This window comes from Eubalaena glacialis, chromosome 3 (assembly GCF_028564815.1).
Source record: "Eubalaena glacialis isolate mEubGla1 chromosome 3, mEubGla1.1.hap2.+ XY, whole genome shotgun sequence".
Lineage (NCBI taxonomy): Eukaryota > Metazoa > Chordata > Mammalia > Artiodactyla > Balaenidae > Eubalaena > Eubalaena glacialis.
In genome coordinates this window covers 183,224,850-183,239,688 of record NC_083718.1, presented here as the reverse complement: position 1 = coordinate 183,239,688, position 14,839 = coordinate 183,224,850, and the positions used below count along the sequence as shown (strand labels likewise).

The window sequence follows — 14,839 nt, the reverse complement described above, 5'->3', positions numbered from 1 at the left end:
GCATGCTTGCAGTCCTAAACAGTGGCCATCAAATTAGTCAATTTCTTGAGGATTTAGACTCCCACTTGTCAAAATCCACAATGTTACAGCTTTGCCTCCCTTAAGTAAGATGTCACATTAGATACTTGATCCTTAAAATTTTAGTGATTTGTGAGAAACCAAGATAAATATGGCCCTTGAAAAATCATTGTGTGATATCACAAAGATCATACTCCTGGAGTGTAAATGTCCCTGCAGTACAGCACTACCTTGTTCATTAACCAGTCAGGATTATTTCCAAAATCCACAGTGAATTCAGTCACTACACTCACCAGAGTTGGAGCTTTAACATTTGAAGACCATGCCTGGTCTACGATCTTTGCCATTAATCCCCCTTCACGTGGCAAACTAAAATTTTTCTCACCACTTTTTTTCATCTGAGGTCTCCATTTATAATGACAGTATTGCTAGTGATTAAAGAACAGCTTCTTATTTTCTTGTTTGAATGGGCATGGTGAGAAAGAATAGAATTGGGGCACACAAAGTTGTAACTGCAGTTTTTTTAGAGTATTTCACTTTCATTCTTATACTTATTTAACTCCCAAGAACATCACAACTATCTCATTTTGTAGTTTTGCACATGGTAAATCTTAAGATTTCATGAATTTGTTTAGCATGTGCTCAGTGAGGTATTCTCTAACCACATATTTTAAGTTTAAACTATTATTGTCAGAATAAGTGAAATAGTGTATTTGAGATGTAGTTGCCTTGATTTCCCTGTGTATGTTTTCCCACGTTTGCTTATTATTTCTTCTTCTCATTCGTTTTCAGTCATTTCTGAAGCTTTTCTAATACAAGGATTTTGGAGAGTTGCTATTCTTATTGCTCATCTCTTCATCTATAATAGTTCTTATTTGTGGTATTCAAAAACAGTAGCAAGATTGTTCATTTAAGAAGATGTGGTCAAACAGCTTGGCACTTTTCCTGCAAAATATCTTTTGTTTTGTTTTTCATCTGTATATCTTATACCTTTACCTAGAAAGCAAGACTCTCCAGATTTCTACCACTAAAACTTACTGCCTCTTCAATCATTTCAGCTCTGGAAAGGAAGAGAAATGGAAGTGAAAAAGTTGAGCATTTCCTGGCAGTTCTTGATAGTTCTGGTTCTGATCCTGCAAATTCTGTCTGCGTTGGATTTTGACCCATACAGAGTCCTAGGGGTCAGCCGAACAGCCAGTCAGGCTGATATTAAAAAGGCTTATAAGAAGCTCGCCCGGGAATGGTAGGTGAAACAAAGAAATAGCAGTTTAAAATAAGCTAAGCAGTTTTAGCAGGAGAATGAAGCCTAAATTATGGTTAGCTTTTATTTGTCTCTGTTTCTATGTTCATTAAGTATATAATATATATTTGTCTAACGTATTTTATGTGGGAGGACTTATATTCGTATGATTCTAGAATTTTTAGTGATGAGATCCAAAGCCTCTGTTACTGTGAAACCCCCTGTTAGGAATTCTGTGGCTTAAAGAATTGCCTTGATACTGTTCACTTATTTAATGTTAAAGTAAGTAGGAGGAAACTTTAATAAACATATGTTTTTAATATATATTATATAAATTATATATATATATATATATAATATATATAGTCAAGAGTGGATACGCTGCCCTCCCCGTGATTCATAAAGTAACTCTTTATGAGTGCCATTGCTAAAGGGAACACTGTTCAGTCCTATTGTCTAGATTATTCATTTTTAAGCTTTCAAAAAAATTTTACAGTAAGAGCTTTTTGCCCTCAATTTAGTAAGAATATTCAGAAACTGAGTACATTACTTTAAAAAATTATCACATAGAAAAATCTTAATTTTACCTGTAGATATTGTATATGCTAGGGAATAAGCAAGTGTTTGTGATTTAGCAGGATAGCAATAAATTTAAAACTTATTTTGGACAAACATCATCAGTTTCTTCCACCAATGCCTTGGACATGACAAAGTAGAAGCGCTAGGTTATATAGCTGGAGAGGAGCAGCCGGAGGAGGAAAGGATGGTGAGGACACAGGCGACTAAAGCTGGGTGAACCAACCAGAAGTAAGGAAAGACAGTTTGGGATGCGAGCCATCATCGAGTACCTACTGCATGCTAGGCTCCAGGTTCTATGCTGTTTATCTCATTTAAACCTTGTAATTACCCTTTGAGGGCGGATATTGCTGTCCCTGTTTTTCGGGTGAGGAACTAGGCTCACAGTTGGTTAAGTCTGTATTACCTGTGGGTTCCATAGGTTGACCTTCTGCACCAGCAGGTAGTTTATTGCTGTTTTCTTTTTTAATCACTTACGCATCTGGGCAGAAGTGAGAGTGAGTGGGTTAGTGTCTGGGTGGGTAGGAAGTTATGCAGGAGCAAAGCTGCCACGTGCAGATGACACCGCAGGCTGTGCATGACTCGTGCCTGACACCATTTTTCTTCAGTGAGAGATGCGTCTTAGTATTCAGTTGGTTGCAGTAAAGGTGAAAGATAGTATAAAATATACTTTTGAATGTTTTGAATATGTAACTATCTTAGACCATATTCATATCATGAGGAACCCAGAATTGGATACTAAAAACACAATCTCTGATTATGCATGGCCTCTTTCCAGGGACTCTACAGCCAAGTTGCTTTCTTTTCTACATCATTTCAGACTCTTGCCTCTTTGTATGTAAAGCAAAATACATAAATCTGCAATTCATAAGGTAACAACATCCTTTTAGACACAGTATGGCCTTTGAATTAATTCACAAGGTAGCAATATTCTTTTGGACAGGATATGACCTTTGACAAAATTTGAAAGCAGAAATGATAGCTTGGTTATGTGGGATCTATTAAAATGTACAGCTTTGACTTTTCTATCTTCCAGAGCTAAAAAAGGGTGTTATGATATTAATTAAATAAATCATATGCTTCTCCTCCTTAATTAGAGTCTCTCTAGGCATAATATGTCACCATAGAAATAAATAAACTATCATCCAATGAAAGTCTAAAATTTTACTTTACCTTTGTATTTTCACTGTACTATTATTTTCTGCTGTTTTGGCTCTGGCAGCATTTTATCAATGAAACAGTTGGTTTCATTTCATAATGGTTTCATATACAGTTGGCCCTTGAACAACATGGGTTTGAACTGTGCCGTTCAGTTGAGCCCCATGATGTTCAAGGGTCAGCTGTACACTGAAAATAGCAGTTTCCCAGTTTGACTTTTCAGAATGAGCTATCACAGTGGGGAATGGTTAATTATTGAATTGGATTTGTAACCTTCCTCTGCTGTTTTACCACTTAATAGTATTTCTTACATTGCTCAAGAGCTTTCCCTTTGCTTGGTGAAACCTTTCTTTTCTTTTTTTTTTTGAGAGTTTTATTTGGCAAGAATTTTTAGGACTTCAAGCCCGAGAGGCAGCATCTCAAGTAATCCTGAGAGAACTGCTCCGAGGAGGCGATGGGGGGAGCTAGGATATATAGAGGTTTTGCAACAAAGGGCAGGTAGTCCAGAAACCATATTAAATTACTTTTTATCTCAGAAAAACTGTTTCTCTCCCAATAATTAAGTTTTATTATAGGTACTTTTCTTTTGTCATCTACACTGGCAGAATAACTCCTCCCACCCCAAGAAAAAGGCATCATAAAATTTGATTTGAAGCAAATGGGTATAATGTAGTCAGTCAGCTCAACAGGAATTGATTTGTCTGATACTTTCCTATATTACTTTTTCTACCTTCGTTTTTATTCCCTTAAAGGTAGCGCTAGACAGCCAGTAGATACCAAGTACAGTATTTTCTTCACTTTGAAATTTAAAGGGTGTGTATAATATTGTAGTCTGTGAAATGTTTCATATACACTGAAAATAGCATTGGATGGTACTTTCCTAGAGCTGAATTTATCCTTTTCTAAATGTTTTCAACTTTGTGGTATCTTCCTATAATAAGGAAAATATTCCTTATAAGCTAAAACCGTCTTATGGTATCCTCCCTCTTCTTGGGCCTTGGTTTCCTCTGTTTCAGGATCTGTGGTTTTAACCCAGCTCTCAATAGTCTGTCTTTAGTTCAGTCTCCTTAAAAGCTCCTTCCTACCCTTCCCTTCTCCCCCTACAGAGTTCTGTATGTTAAATCTTCATTTGTGCAGTTGCATAATTTTTATCTTCTCGGTCTTTGGCCTAAGTTTGAATATTGAAAGCACTTTCTTTTTTTTCCAGTCATCCAGAAACATACTTTGGAACCACCATCTTGTTTCCTTAAGTCATTATTTTCATTGACATCTAGCTGAGATTTTTTCCCTACTAATATTCGTAACAGGATTAAATATTTAAGGGAGGAATGATGTCTAAATTCAACAGCCAATAATTTGAAGGTTTTTTATTTTTAGAGAAGTCAGAATATTGGTATAATTCATTCAAACATGTTCCTGCTAGAATAAGTTGGTCAAATTATAAATTTTTTTTATTCTGATGTACTTGGTGCTGTTTTTAGTTGTCATTTGCTTCCCAGTGGATTGTTTCTTTCCAGAACCTTTGCTAGAGGAAATGTACTAGAAGTTAGCAGGAGTTATTACAAAAAAATAAGCTCTGTAATAGAATCTCTTAATAAAATGAACATTGAAAAATCAGTTGGTATAAAACACTGATTTAGATCTTAGGCGGTTCTAAGGAAATAAAACCCAGCCCCTACTTTCCAAAACTTTAGAATCCCCAAAGCTGAAATTGGTACAAATACAAGAAGATTACAGAATAATATATGGCAGCAAAATGGATACAGTTAATTGCCAGCTGTGTATAATAGCAAATATTAGTTCCAATATTAGTTGAAATCACTTTGTGTAAACTAGATTTTTCTCACATTTTAAAACATGTGGCCTTGTAATTATTATGCATTTGTAAGTAGGCAGTCAGGCAGATGGGATAACCAGGGGAAGAGTGAAAACTAAAATGTTCTAATTTGAACATCAGCAGCAAGATACCATTTGGAACATGGTTGTTACTAAACAAATTCATGGAGTATCCTAAAAAGTGTTTGCTTTGTCTACCTGAGTTGTCAGAAGAAATACCTACATTGATATCATTCTAACATTGGGATGAAATGCTGCCATCCTGGGGAAAGAAGTTGGTTCTTACGGATAAGTGACTTTGACCTTGAGCTCCAGCAGTGTTTGGGAGCAGTGTAAAGACAGATACATATCCCACCCTTCCTCAGTGAGAGCCTGGAGCGCTATCTGGTGCTTTGAAAATGTGCCCAGCTAGAGCGCTTTGGGAAGAAATGGCCTGTTTCACAGTTTCATTTACTATAGTCACGTGAAGCAACTAATTGCTTCTCCCATTTTTAAGAAACTGTCCTAGCAAAATGCCCTTCCATTTGCCTCTGTGTATACGAAGATGTTAATTGACCATGTATAGAACTTTAAATCCATCCTCACTGCCTGCCCGTTTGTGTTTCAGGCATCCTGACAAAAACAAAGATCCTGGAGCAGAAGACAAGTTCATTCAAATTAGCAAGGCTTACGAGGTATCGTGTCAAACTTTGTGATGTATCTTTTAGCTCTTATAAAATATATCTTAGGTGATCAGTTTTGTAAGGTCCTCTCAGAGAGGGCATGTTCCCCATGCCCTTGACCCCGTTTCTAGGTGATGGTAGAGACAACATATTTGGCCACATCCAATATGCTGAAACTAGTACCTGCACACTCAGCTCTTAGAAAAACTGGCCTATTTTAAAGGCTTTAATTGGAATTTTAGAAGTCACCCTGAACGTATGTCTCTATTTCCTCATATTACATGCTCACTTAGGCAGCACATTTACTAGAAACTTATATTAAAGAATCACAGAACAATTTGCCTATATTTATTAAAGTGAGTTAAGGTTACAAATACATTTAAACACAAGGTTTTTAACAGTGTTCCAACATATCAGCTTAAGTAAGTTGGTCTGGAATATGCAAGAAAGGTAAGTGCATGGCTTCCTGACTTGTGTAGGGCAATGCTCTTCCACAGACAGTGTTCAGCTTATAGAGTGATGCTTCATCCTAAACCAGGCTCTTGAATTCTAGACTTCAAAGTTACTTCTAAGTAAGACGAAGTCAGCTCACATACAGTCACAGAATTCAATCCTGTCACTACTTTTTGGTGTTCACAGCTTTCCATACCTTCGTTTGAATTACTCCAACCTAGATGGTATGACTGAGTCAACGTTCTCGAGGTTGAGCCCTAGCAATCAAAGTCATGTTAAGTTTTCTTTGCTTTATTGACGTGTTTAGTAGTGTGATAGCTCAGAATCTTTAAAGCCAAGATGATCATGAGTAGCTACACAACTGAAGTATTTTGGTCTTGAAATACTTAATTTTTCTATTAAGAGAAGTGTTTCATGGTATACTGAGTGATTGCATTTAAAACATCTAATTGTGTTGTATCTTTACATTTATTTTTTTCCCATGTCTTCCAAGCTGCCTACAGGGACGTCCTTTAGATGATCTCTTTTTTTTTTTTTCTTCGCTTCCCGGATTTCTTATTTTTTTTTCCCCCTTTCTTTATAGATTCTTTCCAATGAAGAAAAGAGATCACATTATGATCACTATGGAGATGCCGGGGAGAACCAGGGCCACCAGAAGCAGCAACGAGAGTATCGCTTCCGCCATTTCCATGAGAATTTTTATTTTGATGAACCATTTTTTCACTTCCCTTTTAATTCTGAACGGCGAGACTCAATTGATGAAAAGTATTTATTGCACTTTTCACATTATGTGAACGAAGTGGTTCCAGATAGCTTCAAGAAACCCTACCTCATTAAGATCACCTCAGATTGGTGCTTTAGCTGTATCCATATTGAGCCTGTTTGGAAGGAAGTAGTTCAAGAACTGGAAGGGTTGGGTAAGATCATTTTATTCCTTGGAAGATGTTGGTATAGGAGAAGGTGACTTTTACATCTCTTGAATTTTATGGGATATTTGGGAGAAGGAACAGTTAACGTGACTTCTCTTCACAAATTCACGGTGACTGGTGTTTTCCGGGGACACATTTTCAGAGAGGGGAAATGTGTAAGCCACTTTCATCCTGCGTTACTAACTTGAAGCTTTATCTATATAGTCTCCTAACATCTAGTTGAGGGCCTAATATAGAGGAAAAACGTAAAAATTATTGGTTGAACAAAGCAGCCCTCGAGCACCAGTTTTAATGCTGGTAGGATCTGCAGGTTATCCTTATGGTGTTTGTGATTTCACTCTGTGTATTAATTTGCTAGGGCGGCCATAACAAAATACCACGGACAGGGTGGCTTAAAAAGCAGAAATTTATTTTCTCATAGTTCTCAAGGTTAGAAGTCCAAGATCAAGGTGTTGACAGGTTTGGTTTCTTGTGAAGCTTCTCTCCTTGGCTTGCAGACGGCCACCTTCTCCCTGTGTGTTCACATGGTCGTCTCTATGTGTGTGTCTGAGTCTGGTGTATCACACTCTTTCTGTGACCCTAACAACCCCATTTTAACTTAATTACCTCTTTAAAGGCCCTATCTCCAAATATAATCACACTCTGAAGTACTGGGGATTAGAGCTTCAACCTATGCATTTTGAGGACATACAATTCAGCCTATAACCCATAGTATTCTAATGGTCATAGGTTACCACTCTCAAATCACAGATTAGCCTTTCCTTTGTTCATAGGCACCACTTAGCGCCAGGAAAATTTTAGTGATCCAGGAAGGATATTTATTTTAATAACTTCTAAAAGTTGGAATTACTGAATTAAATGTGTGTGCGTGTGTATGTATGTGTTTTATAGGCATTAGCAGACCTATTGAGTAACTAAAAAGGGACAAACTCAACCATAGGGGCTGAGGGGCCTGGATTTCTCTGGAGAGCGTGCACCACTGAAAGCCATCAGTTCATTTATTCTAAAACAGAAATTTCAACCTGTTGTCCAGAGGCACTCAGGTACTCAGATTTGCCAGAATGCTTTCCTAAGATGGAATCAAGTTCTTGGAAGACAAGGGAGTAAGTTTAGCACATCGTCTCACGTGTGGCGGGCGGTCAGTAGATGCTTTCTGTGGCGCCTGATGAATGTATGAGAGGCCGAGGTCAGGCGGAAGCCACCGGATTGGACAGCTTCTTCATCACACAGCACAGCTGCACTTTGTGCCATGCCAGGTGGTGTGCTGAAAATCATTTAACCTCTTCAGTCTAGGAGCTGACGTTAAAACCCCATAGCAGAACATAAACATTGACCCAGTGCATAATTTAGAACGGTAATGCATTTACACCAAGGTCAGATCAGAGCCAACAGGCAAACCATACATGACGTGAGGCAACATAGCACAGTGGTCAGCTGTTATGAACACATGCCTTGGAGTCAGGTAGACCAGTTTTCAGATCTCAGCTGTATCATTTACTACTTTGTGTCCTTGGACAAATTACTTAGCCTAAGTTTCTTCAGCTCTAAAATGGGGTTATAATGTCAAACCAACAGGATTGTTATGAATATTAAATGAGAAAAAATGTGTTTTAAGTGCCTGATATATATGAAGTACTTAATAAATGAACCTTAGAGAATTTCTGGTTAACGGGGTTTTCTGGTTTACCAAACTAAAATTTTTGAAAGCACCTATTTTGTAAATTCCTTTTAAAAATCTTCCTTAAATGTTAGTTTTCTTCAGCTCATAGACTGTCAAGCACTGACTTTTGCCTTATTTTTAGCTAAAGATGATTAGATGATTAGAAGCTGGCTGGACGGGAAATGGAGGAGTAACATTCAGGCAAGAGGGAACAGTGCAGGCAGGGTAACAAAGGGCATCCTCAGAAGAGCCAGCAGCAAGGTGTGACTTGAGTGCAGGTGAGAGTGGAGGAAGCAGGAAGAGCGTGCTGGGAGCCAGGCGGTAAGGAGCCTTAAAGTCCAGGCTAAGGAAGCTGGACTTTATTGTATAGTATGTAGTAAAGCCAAGAGTGATCTACTCAGATCTGTGCGTTAGAAAGCTAACTGTTCAAGCTGCGTGAAGGACAAATTAAAGAAGGTGAGAATAGAGGCAGGGAGGTTACCAGTCCTGGCAAGACAGCAAACATTGGCCTGAGCTTGGGCAGTAGGAACAAAGAGGGGACAAGTGTCGGATATTTCAGGGGTAGGATCATGAAGGGACCTGGCACCTGAGGACCATTTAAATGTGAGAAATGAGGAAAAGAGAGGGAGTCAAGATTGACTCTGAATTCTGACTTGAGCAACTGGATGGGCAGGAAATACAGAGAAGAGTTGAACTGGGGAGAAGTGATTCTAAATAATGACTGTGGTTTGGACATACCAAGTGCAATGACATGACAATAATAATATAAGCATAATAATAATAGCTTATATTTATTGACAGTTTACCGTATGCCAAGCACTAATGTGCGTATCAACTCATAAACAACTCTTTGAGGCAGGTGCTGTTGTCATCCCGCTTTTATAGAGACTTGGCTCATATTGGTACCTTGTCCAAGGTCCCACAGTTGGTATTTGGCAGAGCTGGGATTCAAACCCAGGGAGTCTGGCTCTGTAATCCACCTGGTGAACACGATGCCCTGTCGCCTTTCAGGGTCCTTAAATCTGTGATGATTGAAGGTCTTGCCATCCTTTGGGGTTGTTGTGCTGTATAATCCTAATAAGTCAGGACTCAAAATGACAAGGATGGAAGAAGATGGATTTAGATCCATAGAAGCAATGTTTATAGGAATTTAGTCTGTTCCCCCACCTCACCCCCCAAGTATCCTAGAAAGCAGGTTTTGACTAAATGTATTAAATTAGTTTGGTTTTCCTCTTTGGAACATTCGCATTTGTTGAAGATTCCTGACAGTCAAGTTCCACTTGGAATGTTAGGTGACATTGAGATGAGATATCCCTGTATCCGTGTATCCATGGCCAGTATCCATGGCCGCTCCCTGTCCGAGCAAGGCAGCATTATCCTTTAAGACAGTTACTGCAGAAAATGTTTCTCTTCTGAGTTGAGAGAAAGAGCGGACAATCTTAAAGATTAGCTGGGTTGTCTGGGGAAGCCTGGACATTATCTCAGAATAACATAAAATGCTGAATTGCAGTAAATGAAGGAAATGGAACAGTTCCACCCAGAGAAGAAATGTAGCTATTTAGATGGAATCTACGGTCATGCAGTTTGGTAATAACTAGTGTGCAAAAGCATCCAACATTTATAGATAACCATGCTGTGGAGGAGGGTCCAGAAATAGTCAGCACTGCCCCTGACCTTGAGGAGCTTACTGTTAATTGAAGAGAAAATAGGTACCCGGAAAATTCACACCAACCTCACATTTGCAAGTACAGAATAATATAGTACTACAGGAATAAGTAGAAGATGATAAGGAATTCATTGCATGTTCTCATTTAAAACTTTTTTCTTAGGAGTTCCCTGGCGGTCCAGTGGTTAGGACTCAGTGCTTTCACTCCCATGGCCTGGGTTCAATCTCTGGTCCGGGAACTAAGATTCCCGCAAGCCGCGTGGCATGGCCAAAAAAATAAAAAATAAAAACTTTTTTCTTAGTGGACCAAGTACTATATTAAACACTAAAGTAAATATTATAACTTTTTTTTTTAGCATTTTGCCTATTTTTCATTGTGCTAAATGCTTTGTATGGATTGTCTTTATCCCCAAAGTAACCCAACGAGGGAGAGACTATTATTATCCCTATTTTACAGATGAGGAAACTGAGGCCCAGGAAGGTTAAGGAACAACTGAGGTCACACTGTTCATAAGCAGCAGTGTTGGGGTATGGACCCAGAAGTCTAACTCTAGGGTTCAGTCTTAACCACTGTGCTGCACTGCTCAGAAATAAGTAAAACCTGGTCTTCGCACCCAGGAAACTCAACTAAGAGACACACCTGAATCATCACAGCACACTCAGTGCTCGCCAGGAGGTGCAGACAGTTACCAGGGCGTCAAGGAGGTTGCGTGTCTTGAAATCAGATATCATTTTAGGGAAACCCAATTTGGATGATCATGTAGTGTTTATCCACCATGACTTCTTATTTTAAAAGAAAGAATAATTCCTCTCTTTCAAGGAATTATTCCTAAAAATAGCTAAGTGTATAACAGCTTCATACTGTGTAGGAAAACGATCTGCCTAGATACTGGTTAAAGTATTTTTTTTTTCCTCCTGAAGCTCCATGTTCTTGATTTCGTGTTGTTTCACATCATTTTGCATCTTAGTAGTTTGTTTATTAACAGGTTTGTATTTAGCCAGATTTGATAGTGCCATGTTCTTTCAGTTAGCTCTGTACCATCCCTTAAGGCATATGGAAAAGTTGAAAGAAAGATGAATATGTGTATGCGACAGAGGGGAAAATGAAAGAATTTCCCTAAAAGACGTGATACACGTTTAGGATTGCATAATGAAAGCAAATATAATTTGACACCTCAAAAGAGAGATCTTTAGTACTTTATAGAAAGAACACCCTCTTACAAACTCAAAGAGAGGAGAAGATATTTGTATTTTTAATTCCCCGGGATCTGCAAATTAGCCCGAAACATTGATCTGTAGAAAAATCAAACGTTTCTGAAAAAGGTAACATACGCTTTGCCTTTCTTTTAAATTTGCTACTCAAGTTCGTGTAGATTCTGGTGTGTCCTTGTTATCCAGCCAGGTTATGCTGAATCAAGATAAGAATAGGAGAACTGTACTTGCTGAGCTCACTTTATGAACCTGGAACTTTGGAGTGTAGAGAGTTTGAAGGCAGAGGAGGAGACGATAGAAATTGTGTTGTTCACTGTGACTCAGAGACCCTAAGTCACCACCAGTCATAGTGGTCATTTCCCAGCCTGAGTCTTAGGGAGAAAACAGTGCTATCGACTTTTCTGACTCTTCCTTCCCAGCTTGGGTGGAGGGAGAGGAAGGGATTAGTTAGGTCTGGACTTTAAGGAATTTCGGTATCCTTATTATAATCTTAAATATCTTTCCAAGAGGAAAAATACCACAAATTTAAACACCAAATATGTATCATTCTTTATGCTATTCTAATTCGTGTGATAGTCAATCTATAGGAAAGAAGTAACATTCCTTCAGAGTTTAGAAATCGGATTATAATATTAAGAATCGAAGTCCTTTGTAGAAATGATCCAAGGAATAGCCTTTTATAGACTGAGAAATGCTTATGTTTGATGAAGGTGATGTAGGTAATTCCAAGGACTCAATGGTAATTTTAAGAAAAATAAATGAAACCAATCACTTGTATTCTGTTTTAACTAGAAAAAAGCTATATTGATGGGAGCATAGGAAAGGTGGAGGGGAGGATGACATAAAGAGTGAGAGTGTAACATTGTTTATTCCACTCCACACAAGGAAGGGAGAGAGTCTCATGGAGGTTAAAATTCCACTCACATGAGAGACAAGTCTCTAGATCAGACTTCACACGGTCTGGATGAAATAATACTTAATAATAAGAGTTGTAATTAATTCGGCGCCCACTATATTCCAGGCTCTGGGCTAGGCTCATTTTTATATTATGTCATTTAGTCCTCACAACAATTTATCTCCATTTTACAAATAAGGAAACTGAGGCTCAGAGAGGTTAAATGACTTGCCTAAGGTTGCACAGCTAATGGGTAGCAGAGCTGGAATTTGAATCTGGATCTGACTTTGAATACTTTATTCATTTACTTGTTTTTAAAAAAACTGAGTGCCAGGAACTATTCTAGATATTAAGGATACAGCAGTAAACAAAATAGCCCAAAACCCCTACATTCATAGAGCTTCTATATTCTAGTGAAGAGAGACAAACAAATAAAGTATACAGCCCGCCAGATGGTGGTAGAGTGTGATAAAAAAGGCTGGGTGCTAGGGAATGCCGGGGTGAGAGGCTTCAGTTTTAAATCAGGCAGATGAGGAAGGGCTCACTGAGCAGGTGGCCCGTAGGGGGCGAGAGAATGAGCTTCCGGAATATCTGAGGGAAGTGGAGGGGGGGGAACAGCAAGCACAGAAGATCTCTTCAGTTTCCTTTGCTCTCCCAAGACTCCTGCATCCCTTGTCCTGATTCTGCGCCCACCAGCCACCATTCTAATTACTGATTCTAGTCCCAAAGTCTGGTAGAGGGCACCGCTGAATGATGCAGTTACTGGAAAGGCATATTCCCCAGGATCAGTTAAATATGGTGGCTTCTAGCCTATGTAGCAATCCCTGGTAAGGTCATTGATGGTGGGTCCATCTCTAAGAAATTGATCCCTCCAGCGTTCAGAACCTAGGGTGGAAGAGGGTACTGGAGACAGGAATGAGCCAGGCTTTGCAGTCGGCTGGGCCTGGGTTCAATTCTTGGTCCTACTGCACACTAACTGTGATGCCAGCTAGGTTGGCTCAGCCTCTCCAAGCACCAGCTTCCTCATCCATGAAGATGACAATACTTAACCACTCAGGGGGGTTGTGGGTGTGAAAAGTGATAATGGATATAAAGCTGTAGGCATGCTGCCTATCTTAGAAAGGGCTCAAGACACATTGATTGCCCCCTTGGACCTTTGCTGTGTGGCCACTTGACCTTGCTAGGTGACGTCTCTTCTCACTTTACATGAGACTGGGTCTCTCAGGTATGTGCCTGCCATGTTCTTGTTCTTTCTCCTGCTCACACAATCTTAGGTGCATTTTCATTTACTGACATTGTTCTATGGTTATTCTTAATGCCTCTAGCGTGATAGAATAGTGTACTAGACTTGACTCTAGAACATCAAGTTGGGATTCTTTTTCTGCAATTTTATCACCTCTGCAAACTGGGATAAGTCAGTTCACCTCTCTGAGTCTCTTTATCTGTGAAATGAGGGGAGTGGACTATGTGATGTCTGAGGTGCCTCCTTTCCTGCCCTTGAGATACTCACGGTCAGGTGGCCAGCAGATAGATTTGTTTAGCCTACTCAGCAATTTTAAAGTATTAAGTTTGCAGTCGCTGCCATTTACTCAGCAATTCCATTTGGGGGATTTATCTATCAATTAAGAAGTTATCACACAAGTACACAAAGATGTGTATACGGAGATGTACAAGGATGCCTATCGAAACATGCCTTATAATAGTGAAAGCCAGAAGCCATTTCAATGTGCAGCAATAAAGAATGGGTTAAATAGATTGACAGTCCAGTTTCAGTGATGAGCTCCTACTGTGTGCCAAGCTCTGTTCTGGTGCTTGGGGTACATCAGAGAACTAAACAAAGACCCCTGCCTTCAAACGGCTTACATTCTAACAGGGGAAGACAGACAATAAAAAATCCACAGAATGAGGAACTTGGGCGGTGTGTTAGAAGATGGTAAGTGCTATGGAAAAGGGAAAGTGAGAGGGTTGAAGGGGATCCTGAGTGTGGGGAGGGCAGTTTTAAATATAGGAGTCGGGTCGTCCTCATTGAGAAGGACCTGCAGTTGGTGAAGAAGCCAGCTACACAGATGTCAGGAGATGCACCAGCCAGCACCGAGGCCCGAAGGCAGGAACGAACGTGCCAGTGTGTTTAAAGAAGAACAGGGATGCTGGGGGCTAGAGCAAGTGAGCATGAGGAGTGGGAGAGGAAGGGGGCCGGGGGGCCAGGGGCCAAATCACAGAGGGTCTTGTCGACCTTTGTGAAGATTGTGGTTTTTGTTCTGAGTTGAAATGGGGAGGCTTTGCCAGATTGGGGCAGAGGAGCGACATGATCCGTTGTTTATGTTTTAGAAGGAACAGTCTGGCTACCGTGTTGAGGACAGACAGTAGGGAGACAAGGAGAAACACGACACCATTGAGGAGATTATTGCAGCAACTCAGGGGAGAGAGACGAAGATGCATAAGAGACAGGGTACAATGGAAGTGGAGAAAAACAGTTGGATTCCTGCTGTATTTTGAAGACAGGACCAACAGGACTTGCTGACGGATCAGATGGG

The 14,839-nt window shown here is 39.6% G+C and overlaps 1 protein-coding gene across 4 annotated transcripts in view; it reads left to right on the top strand.

Moving 5' to 3' along the window:
- DNAJC16 (DnaJ heat shock protein family (Hsp40) member C16) overlaps positions 1-14,839 on the top strand; it is a 36,128-nt gene that overhangs the window by 1,021 nt on the left and 20,268 nt on the right. For 3 of the 4 annotated variants that reach the window (XR_009700413.1, XM_061184910.1, XM_061184909.1), the window contains exons 2-4: positions 1,077-1,261; positions 5,436-5,502; positions 6,527-6,860. Coding sequence is in view for 2 of the 4 variants with exons in the window: in XM_061184910.1 (XP_061040893.1) it covers positions 1,095-1,261; positions 5,436-5,502; positions 6,527-6,860 (568 nt within the window). In the remaining 2 variants the exon portion in view is untranslated. The remainder of the gene's footprint in view (positions 1-1,076; positions 1,262-5,435; positions 5,503-6,526; positions 6,861-14,839) is intronic. The other variant, XM_061184911.1, reaches the window with a different exon arrangement.